The sequence below is a fragment of the Eimeria mitis genome, genomic scaffold (genome assembly GCF_000499745.2).
Source record: "Eimeria mitis Houghton genomic scaffold, Emh_scaff129, whole genome shotgun sequence".
In the NCBI taxonomy this organism is placed as follows: domain Eukaryota; phylum Apicomplexa; class Conoidasida; order Eucoccidiorida; family Eimeriidae; genus Eimeria; species Eimeria mitis.
In genome coordinates this window covers 22,663-33,281 of record NW_013568612.1, presented here as the reverse complement: position 1 = coordinate 33,281, position 10,619 = coordinate 22,663, and the positions used below count along the sequence as shown (strand labels likewise).

The window sequence follows — 10,619 nt, the reverse complement described above, 5'->3', positions numbered from 1 at the left end:
TCAATTAATTATGTGGAATTCTTTTCTATAATAGAAAAAAAAAGGGCAGCCTAAAAACCTGACGACTAAACCCGAAGACAAGAACTACTGTTTCATTTAATCAAACATGCATTGGGCTCTGCATTGTAGCACGTGCACACCCAGAACAAGCAGGCAAGCCACCAGTACCTAAAGCAGCAGAGACAGCCTAAACAAGATGTAATAATAATAGAGATTATAATAATAAGAGACAGAGAGAACGTGTATACCTTTAGGGACCCACCTGATATCCCACGAGTTCAGGAGACCCCATCTCCTCTGCCACTCTTTTGGCTAAAGAGACAGCAGCAACTCTGCGTGGCTGCGTGATGCAGATGCATAGCTGTCTCCTCACAAGAATCCCCTCCTTCGTCGCTTCTGCGGAGACAAAGCCCACTTTCGCAGCAGCGCTAGCAGGTCCTGCTGGTGTTCCTGTTGCTGCTGCTGCTGCAGCGGATTCGCTCGTGTGGGGCCCATCAGAACTCTTCTCCTGAAGCAGCTGACGAGCTACTTGGCACTTCTTATGGAAGAGCATCGCTGGGTAGCAGATGCCCGACTCAAAGACAAACTGAGGGATCTGCGCAGAGAACAAACCAAACCACCCAACAAGTGAATAAACAATAAAAACAAACACACGGGTAAACAAATAAGCGAGAGGCCCCCCCGACGGTTGAACGAACAGCACGGCGCAACGGGGCCGCTCTTTTAGAGGAGCCCCCAGCGGGCTTCTGAGGACGGAGTCCCTGTTATGGTTTAGGGTCTCGGGTCTAGGGTTACTTGTGTGCTTTTGCCAGAGCCGGTGGCCCCTGCTACGCAGAGTATATCTGCATGTCGTCGGCCTGAGAGGTCTTGGAGTTTTTTAATCTTTCGTTTGCAATGAATCGGTTTGCTTTCTGGGGCCCCCTCATCCGCACTGCTGCTACTGCTGTTGCTGCAGTCTTCTGCGTCTCTGGAGGTGGGATGGTGCTGCTGCAGCAAGAACGACAACACGCGCCCCTCTGCCTCAGCAGCAGGCANCACCCGCTGCTGCTTTTTCCGCTGCTGCTGCTGCGCCTCCTGCTGCTTCTTCTGCTGCTGCAGAATTGGATGCATCGCAAACAGGAACATTTGTCGTGGGTGTGGAAGATGAACTACTGCTGCTACTGGTGCTTTTGCTGCCTGCTATGGCAGCAGTGTCGCTCTTAGCCTGGCTCTTCAGTTCATCGTTCACTGACTGCTGCTCTCCAAGACTTGGCTGCTGCCCGTTGCTGTGCTCCGATTGTTTTTGCTGCTGCTGCTTCTCTTGCTGCTGCTGCTGCTGCTGTACGGGCTGCTTGGCACGTTGGTCTTCCTCCTTGCTAGTTGCCGCGTGACTAGCGGATTTTGTTTGTTGCTGCTGCTGATGCTCTGACTGCTGTTGCTGCACTGTCTCCCCCCCAAGGCTGTCCGTTTTCTTCTCCTTCTGAAGCTTTTTCTGCTGCATCTTGAGCTGACGTTGCTCCTGCAGCTGCTGCTGCCTTCGCTCCATCTCCTTCTGCAGCAGCAGAGCTTTGCGTGCCTTCTTCTGCAGCCGCCGTCCCTTCACGCCTGACAGCAGCAGCCCGCCTCCTAGCATTAGCTGCGTTTTGGCTAGCTGGACCTCTTCACTGTCAATGCCTCCTGCTGCTGCTGCTGTTGCTGCATCCTGCGTTGCAACACCGCCTTCTGCATCGCCTGTGGTGTCGGGTGCCTGCTTCATGACTGCAGCAGCAACAAACAACAAACATGCAGTAGCNTCAGTTACATGGAGAGAACATACTACACCTGTTGTAGCACCGTCTGCCTATGTGCAGCAGCGCCAGCTGCAGCAGCAGCTGCAGCAGCAGCTGCAACTGCAGCATTGCAAAGTGTTTAGCCCACGTTCTGTCAGCTGGCGTTTCTGGAGCTCCTCGCACAACTCGGCCTTGACGTCCCTGTCTCTGTGCTTCTTCTGCAGCATGCACATCAACAGAACTGGGACAAACATAGCTGAGCAGAGGCATCAGCAACAGCAATATAGCAGCAGCAAAAACAGCAGCAGAAGCAACAGAAAAACCGGCAGCAGCAACTGCTGCTGCTGCGTAAGCTGTTGCATTCATACTGCCTGATTACTGAAGCTGAGCAGCTGCAGGGGAACACAGACGCACCAACAGTTGCTTCAACTTTCTTTCTTTTCTACTGCTGCTTGGTTTCTTTTGCTGCAGCTGTTGCTGCTGCTGTTGCTGCTTCTTAGACCCGTTCGCCTTCTTCTCCTTGGGTTTCCGCGGCATCATCAGCAGCGCGTTGCTGCCGGCCCCCGAACCCTGCAGCAGAAAGAGCAGCAATAGGCGAACGCACACAGCTGTGGCAAACACCAGCGAACAGAAGCAGCAAAACCAACAGCAGCAGCAGTAGCGGCAACAGTAGCAGCAGCAGCAGCAACAGCAGCGGCAACAGCTCTCCAGCTGGGTCTTACTTCAAGGGCCTCTCCCCCAAACAACGACTCATCCAGCAGCGCCGCGCTGCCTCCTGTCTCCATCTTCGCTGTCCCCTTTTGTCACCTTCAGGTTGTTGTTGCTGCGAATGCTGCAGCTGGGTCTGGGTCTTGAACAGTTGGTGCTGTCCGGCCTTGCACCGTTTGCTGTGCCTACAGACTTCGCTGTTGCATGCGTTGTTGCACCTGTTGCGGCTGCTGTTGCTGCTGTAACAGCAGCTGCTGTTGCTGCTGCTGCCCTCTCTTTGCGTCCCCCAGGGCTTCGGGGGCATCTCCACCTGCAGAAGGGGCCTCTAAGGAGAGGGCCCCGAAGGCCCCTGCAGCAGCGAGGGAGACCAGCCGCAGTTCAATGCCTTCTTGCAGCAGGGATTAGGGACTAGGGATTAGGGTTTATGGTTTTCGATGAAGCAAATAGTTCTTTGTAGAAGCCTTCCATTGTTTCTTGCAGAAGGCAGGGGGGCCCCCTGCCCAGTGGAAAGAGACCCAGGGGCCCCCCTGGGCCCCCTATGTGGGGCTTTGCTGCTGCTGTTGCAGCAGCTGCAACAACACCGCCAGCAGCAGCAGCAGCAGTGAACAGATCGTATAGGAACTGATACGAGTGTCAATAGTTGAACTGGCGTTTTCTAGTGCTGCTGCTGCAGCTGCTGTGGTTGCTGCAGCTGCTGCTCCGGCTCACCAGCAGTGGCTGGCTGGTCTCATCTGAAGTTTGCTGCATAAACTGCGTCTTTGGATTTCCTCTTCATTGTCTTTTATTGCCTTTTTAAATTATTATTTGCCGCTTTGTTCTTCTCTTCCCTCTCTGCCCCGCCGGGGTGCCCGTCCACACTAAAGGACGGGCCCCCCCCTCAACTGCTGCTGCCTGTTATATTTCTCTTTGCTGACAGCAGATGCTATTTCGAATGAAATAAACACTACATTCTGTTTTAGTACTTTTTCTGCTGCATTTGGGGGCTGATTAGAATGGGGGCCCCTCCCCTTTCTGCGCCTCCTGGCGCCTCCGTCATAGAGCAGCATCTGCCTCGTCTGCCGTCTCTGTCTTGGTGGTGCTTTCCGCTGATGGCTGCGTTCTGCTGCATGCATTTGCTGCTGCAGCGTCTGCTGCAGCGTCTGCAGCATCCCGGTTGGCAGCAGCGGTTGCCGTTGCTTCAGCAACACCTCTGGCCCCGCCACGGGGTGAACCGCCTCTTGTGTATTCTGCACAGTTCCGTGTGCGTGCTTTGGGGCTGCGCTGTGTTGTACACAGAGGGTGGTATAGGAGGGGTATTGTGGGGCTCCTCCTCGCTTGCTGCTGCTGCAGCTCCTGCTGATGCTAATGCAGCAGCTGGTTGTGGTTCTCCCCCGTATTTCGGTGCGGAGATGAGCGGGCTGCAGCGCGCGTTGCTGTTGTATTCCTTTTCTTTCTTTCTCTACGACTTGCTGTACGTGTTAGCTGAAAAAGACATCCCCACAACGCTGCATCATATCGGAGCTGTTGCAGCTATCGCCTGCAGCCTCAGCAATTCACTAGCGGGAGCTGAACTTGTTGCTGGCCTCACAGTAGGCGAGTGCAGCACCCCGCTGCTGCACCTGCGTTACTTCGCGAGGCACTTTGCAGCTGTCACTGCAGAGGCAAATGGGGGCCCCGCAGAGGATCGTAAAGGCGCCCCCAGCGCAGGGAAAGTGCCCCCCAAGCCAGAGAAAGGGGCCCCTAGGGTTGAGGGAGGGGCCCCTGAGACAGTGGGAATGGGCCGGGAGGCTGATGGCGTTTGCCAGGAGGAAGGGGAGGGCTACGAGGGTTCATCTGTGGGAAATTCAGGTGTCTCTACAGTTCCTTGTGGTGTGTTTGGTGTTTCTTTTGCGTGTTTAACTCGAGCAGCAGAGTTGGGGTTTGTGTTTGTGTTTATAATAGCCAGGGCTGTGGGGGGCACTGCACTAACAGCAGCAACATGCCGCTGCAGCACAACGCCGCTGCCCGTGAAGGCGATGGCCACTATGGTTTGTCTTCTCAGCTACTTCTGGATAGGACAAATTCTTGTCCTTTGCTACAGAAGAGGATCAGCAGGCAGAGAAAAACGCAAGAAAACCACATAAAGTACTGTTCTCGCTCCTGCGGCAGCTGCGTGATCAGCACGTGGAGCGCCTGCTGCAGCACCAGCAACAGCAAATGCATGCACTCGCACCGTACAAACTTGCCACCAGACAAGAGGAAGATTCCGGCTATACAGCAGCACGAACAGAGATGTGTAAAGGGTTTGCTGCAGCTTTTGCTGCTGCTGCTGCTAATTGTGCTGCTACACACACAGGCAAACGCACACAAACACACACACACACACACACACAAGGGACCGAAAGAAAGCAAAGGCTTCTTTTGCCCAGCTGCAGCAGAAGCAGCCGCAGCAGAAGCAGCAGCAGAAGTCGCAGCAGCTGCAGCAAAAGCAGCAGNGCAGCAGCTGCAGCAAAAGCAGCAGACGTTCGATAGTGTCTGAAGTGAGGTAATTTGAATGCTTTGCCCTGGATATCTGTACACAACTATCCTGAAAGACGGTTTGGTTTTGTTTGGAGCTTTGAGGCGGGACGGCGGAGGAGACACATAGGGTTTAGGATGTAGGGCTTGGTTGCTTTGTGTATAGCGTTGTTGTAGCGTAATGCTCGCTGAGCGCAGCAAGATGATGTATTAAAGGAGAAGACAAAAGCAGAACAACTGCCAAGCATGGAGAGGAGATACACGGGGGCAACAGGGGAACAAGGCAGAGACAGACAAGCAGCAAACCCTCGCTAGGCAAATGCACCAACTCCTCCTTGTGAGGAGGTAAAAGCTCAGGTAGAGACAGTTCCCCACGGCCACACGCATACATGCGTTCGTGCATACGTGTGGAGTGTAGCCGCGGCTCGCTATGCCAGCTGTGGCTAGACGCGGCTAGTTGCGGCCGCGTTTAGCCACAGCTGAGTCTAGGGGCAACGAGCCACGTCTAGCGTCGACAGCCGTCGCCGAGCGCCGGAGAGTTGCAGCTAGCTGCGGCTATCTGCCTAAGAAGAGCCGGAGAGGGCCACCATTTCGGTGTGGCCAATCAGAGTTAACCACAGCTAGCTGCTGACTCTGGCTGTAGGCCGGGTCGCCTGCGGCGTATTTGCAGTGGTGAGCGAGCGCTTGAGCAGCTAACCACTTGTGAATTTGCCGGAGATAATTTCGTTTGTGTCAGTTGGAGACTGGAATTGCCCGCAGAGCCTCTGCTTGTCTTGTACAGACAAACCGGGCGTCCAGCGGTGCGTTCTACCTCACCGCAGTATGGCAACGAATAAGCATTTAGTTGCCTTTCGCGACCACATGAAATGTGTTTAACACGATTTTGAACTTTAAACAGAGAAAAACACTCTCCTTTTAGTATTTGATTTATCGTGCCTGTTTGTACGGACACGTCACAGCTCCGCATGGCGATCTGTGCTCATATGCTTTTTTTTCTGCAGCATATCTCTCAGGAAAAGGAAACAGACGATGTATTTCAATAGCAAACCCTCTATTTACGTTTTTTTCTTCTTGCGTTCCCGGAGAAAAGAGAGGCTGGGGGGCCCCGCCTGCCTGCCAGCGGTCCCACGCGAGCAGCAGCAGTTGCAGCAGTGTGGAGATGATGCTCACAGGGGGGGCTGAGGGCCCCTTTTGGGTTTTTCCCTGCATGTTTATGATGAAAAGTTGCTTCATATGAAATAAATAATTCACATAGTTGTTTTCAGCCCCTAAACGCGCGCGGAAAGAGCTGAAGGAGAGAATGCTGATGGGGTGATGGACCATTCATTCCCTCGTTGGTTGCTGCTCCTGGCCTCTCTTTCTTCCTTTTTCTCTGGTGAAATCTCGAAATACAGACTACCAATTCTTTTTCAACACTAAAAAAATCATTTAAAAACCACAAAATAACGCAGAAACCGGCAGCAACCCCGCACAACCCACGACAGCGAAGGTTGCCCGGGTCACCTACTGCCGCCTCCTTGCAGTAACCAACCTGAGAGAAGCAGTTTTTGATTTCGAACATTTGGTGCTGCCTTTCTTCTTTGGCGCAGTAAGAAAGGCCGTTTCATATGCCTGCTGCCGCCTAGTGTACACACACCTCGTGCTTGCAGCCAGGCCTTAGGCAGGATATCCTTCCCCCCAAGCTTCCTGAATTGTACAGACACAGCGAAGAGTGCAGCGGTGATGGGTTTAGGGTTTAGGGTTTAGGGTTCAGGAGATGGAAGCTCCGCGGTTCCAACGAATGGACCCCCAAAATGAAGCAGATGAGGAGAACCAAAACTCTCAAGACCCTGCAGGACGCCCTCAGGGGGCCCCTTTGGCCTTCTCAGACGCTGATCAGGGGCCCGTAGACATCGAGAGGGGCCCCCAGGACCCCGACCGCAGCCTCCATACAACAACCAACGACACACAAAATCTACCGACATCATCGCCTCTGAACTCCGTTGCAGAGGCCTCTGGTCGGGCCTCCACGCTGCAGCAGACTCACAGCAGCCAGATTTCTGCAGGCACCCTGGAATCCCATGCACAAACACCTTCGGAGTTGACAGCCGGCTTGGGAGGCCCAGAAGGGGGCCCCCCTGAAGACCTGGAAGGGGGCACCCAGGGGGCCCCGCAAGAAAACCCTGGCGTGTCGCTCGCTGCATCTGCGTCAGCTTCGTCCTTGTATTCTTCTGCAGAACTGCAGAAGTATGCGGATTATGATGCGGATCTGTTTGAGGCCTTGGGGAAATCCCGCTGCTGCTGCTACGGGGGGCCCCTTGCTGCATTTGCTGCTAAATATGCAGCGCAGCAGTCTGCGCTGACACCCAAGGGGGTTGAAAGGTATATACAGAGAAGGACCCACATATACAGGCAAACAGACAACCTGCTACTGGGCCTCGGCGACCTCGTGGACTTCGAGGCAGCAGCAGCAGTAGCTGCTGCTGCTGCTGCCCCTCCCCTTGCTGCAGCGGAAGAAGCTGTGTCTGCATCTGGAGGTGGCCACGAGGGCGACGAGCATCCCCAACAGCACATGAACACCAACAGCAGCAGCAGCAGCAGCATCGACACCAGCAGCAGCAGCAAGGAGCTGCAGAGGCGTGCTTTGAAGTGGACAACAAAGAAGCTGTGCTGGATGTGCGATGACGCCGTAGCTGCTGACCCCGTCCTCCTCGAGAGTCCCATTGCCCTCAAATGCTGCCTTCTTAGAGAAGCATTTGCAGCGGTAGTTCGCCAGGGGCTGGTGGGCAGCACGCTAAGCAGCAAACCCTAAGCCCCAGACCCTAAACCATATAGCATAAACCCTAGACCCTGAACTAAACCTCCTTCGGCCGTAGCAGTGAAACGCCTGTTTTTGGAATGTAGTTCCCTAAACACTACACGCCACTAAACCCTAAACCCGTAAACCCCAGACCCTTAGCCCTGAACCCTGAACACTTAACCCTAAACCCTAATCTATACACCTTACACACTAAGCTGTAAACCCTGAAGCACGAGCCCTACGTATAACCCCGCCCGTTTACTTTCTATCTGCTCCTTTCGGTTGCTGTAGAGAGAGAAACGCTTCTTCTGGGAGGCCCCAAGGGCAGGGCTGCATCCTCCGCCATCATCCCTGCAAGGAGCCTCTAGCAGCAGCAACAGCAGTTGCAGCAGCAGCAGCAGTGAAGCGCTTCGCAGAGGGCGTCGCGCTGCGATCCTTGAAGAGGTGTTTCGTGCTGAAGGGGGCAGCCAGGAGCTGTTGCAGCAGCTTCTGCAGCGGGTGGGGGAGCTGCCTGACCTTGACCTGCCCTTCGGTGGGCCCCTAAACAAGGGGGCATCTCCTGAGGCCTTCAGGCAGATACAGCGTGGGGGTGACAGCTGCTCAATGGACTCTTTCGCTGAAACAGCAACAGCAAGCAACACAGTGCAGCAACGGCAGCAGCAGCAGCAGCAGCAGCAACGCAGCAGCCAGGCCCCCACGCCCAGCAGGCCTCCCCAAGAAGAGGCGGGAGGCCCGCGGGACGGGCAGCAGCCACAAATCCTTGTAAACAACACCACAAGCCCTGCAGCAGCAGCAGCACCACCAGGGACCTCTTCTGCAGGAAGGGCTCTACAAAGCGACGTTGCTGCTGCTGCTCCTGGCGCTGCGCCTCGTGAGGGCAGCAGCAGACTGACAGGGGATGACACAAAGCAGGAGGGGCCTGGAGTCTGCAGAGAGCAGCCGGAAGGGTTTAGGTGTTCGCGGTCGCTTCTGCGGCTGCTGTTGCATGTTGCACAGCAGCATTTGCTGCAGCGCCGCATCTGTCTCAGGTCCCCTATTGCAAAGAAAGCCGTTTCTGCTGCTGCTGCAGCTGCTGCTTCTTCTACTTCTAGTACTGCTGCTGGTGCTGCTGCGGACCGCGGCAAAGACCATGGAGCCTCATGCCCGGAAGAGTCAGCTGCAGGACCTGCAGATGGCTACAACAGCAGCAACGGCAGCAGCACCAACCGCAAAACAACACCTGAGGAGACTGCAAGCCCGTCTGGCTCTCCCAGGGTTTTCTCACTGGGCAGCGAAAGAGAAACGCATAGCGGTGTGCCGCCTACAGCAACTGCAGCGCCTGATGCGTGTTGTGTGACTCCTGCTGCAGCAGCAGCTTTTGCTGCTGATGCAGCTGCTGCAGTTGGGCCAGGATCACCTGCAGCCGCACGGACGGCAGCAGCTCGCGTCTACTTCGAGGAGGGCAGAAGTGACGACTGCGAAGCATTTTCAACTACGCAGCAGCCAGCCAATGCTGCACAAGTCCCTCTACCTGTTTCCTCTGCTGCTGCTGCTGCTGCTGCAGGCGCTGGTGAGAGGGCTTCAGTTTCCGCAGATGAGACAAACAAAACATCGGCAGACAGTCGGGCTGCCTCATCAGCATCAGGAAGACGAAGAAAGCGGCAGCGGCGTCTCCTTGGTGCTGCTGGAGTAGCAACAGATACAGCAGCAGCAGCAGCAGCAAGAGCCGCTGTTACGGGATGTGTCCCTTGGGGCCCTCATGATATCCGCCCAGTCAGTGAGGGGACAGGGAGAAGCGCTTGCATGCTGCTGCAGCGCATTGCTCTGCGTCTATTGTTTGCCGTTGCCTTGTGCAGCAGCAGATACACCTCACCCGTGCAGGAGCTTCAGCGGTTTGTTGCTGCTGTTGCTGCTGCTATCAAGCCCTGCTTAGCGGCGATTAGGGAAGTGGGTGAGCGCGTGCGCTCGTCACAGCAGCAGGACCAGCAGGAGCAGCAGGAGCAGCAGCAGCAGCATAAGTGTTGCGGAGGGGTGCCAAACTTGGAGGGGACCTTGTTAGACTGTGTTGCTGTGCCGCTCTGCTATGGTCTCGCCGTTATCTCTGCATGCCCCTGGCTAGGGCGGCTGCAGCAGAATGCAGCAGCAGAGCTGTACGGGTTGCTGCTGGCCGCTGATGCTGCGGTGTACGCTCACCCCGTGCTGCAGCAGCTCGTCGAGGCACTCAGCTCTGGAAGCAGAAGCAAGCAAATCTATGAATTGCCGCAGCACTCGCAGCAGCAGCAGCAGCAACAGCAGCAGCAGCAGCAACAACAACATCGACAACAGCAGCGCTTTGGTTTGCACGAGCAGCAGATCTGTCCGCCAGGTGAGCTCTCCGTTGTTAAACAATGTATGGGCCTCGTGGCTGTGCCCCATACCTCGTTGCTGCAGCGCTAGCTGCTGCTGCTGAGGATGATTCTGTTGCTACTGCTGCTCCTGCTGTCGATGGTGTGAATGTTGCTGCTGTTGCTGAAGCTGCTACTTCTCCTGCTAGTTCTGTTGCTGTTGCTCCTGCTGCGGGTGCTGGTGTTGATGTTGCTGCAGGGTTTGTCCCTCATCCCCCTTTACACCCTCTTCTGCGGGTTGTAGAGACACCCCACCCTTACTCCCGGCAGCACGCTGCGTGGACGGAGGAGGCAGCAGCAGCTTGGGCCAGCAGCAGAGGCGTGCGGCTCTCGCAGCAGCAGCAGAAGCAACAGCAGCAGCACTTCTTTTATGCATACCACGTCTGCTTACCTGCTGCTTCTCACATATTGCTGCTGTTCGACCCCAAGTCGGAGACAGAGGGCCCTTATGATGCTCTTTGGGTGAGACATATAGCCACACAGAGGCTGTCTCTGTGTCTCCTCTTGTGTTCCTTATACTGTCTCCTTGTTGCTTGTTTTTTTTCC

General features: G+C 55.3%; 2 protein-coding genes across 2 annotated transcripts in view; one reads left to right on the top strand and one right to left on the bottom strand.

Moving 5' to 3' along the window:
* Nucleotides 1-96: 96 nt before the first annotated feature.
* Nucleotides 97-2,533, bottom strand: EMH_0091240 (uncharacterized protein; the record flags this gene model as incomplete). The annotated part of the gene is made up of 7 exons (XM_013494797.1): nt 97-168; nt 263-595; nt 796-987; nt 1,124-1,737; nt 1,897-1,966; nt 2,163-2,318; nt 2,471-2,533. 7 exons carry the CDS (start codon nt 2,531-2,533, stop codon nt 97-99), a joined length of 1,500 nt encoding a protein of 499 aa, XP_013350251.1.
* A 915-nt stretch (nt 2,534-3,448) lies between these two features.
* Nucleotides 3,449-10,619, top strand: part of EMH_0091130 (HECT type ubiquitin ligase, putative) — a gene marked incomplete at both ends in the record, with an annotated part of 29,131 nt that continues 21,960 nt past the window's right edge. The window contains 6 exon segments of the mRNA XM_013494796.1: nt 3,449-4,304; nt 4,516-4,710; nt 6,455-6,519; nt 6,685-7,692; nt 8,002-10,054; nt 10,273-10,535. Coding sequence (XP_013350250.1) covers nt 3,449-4,304; nt 4,516-4,710; nt 6,455-6,519; nt 6,685-7,692; nt 8,002-10,054; nt 10,273-10,535 — 4,440 coding nt within the window.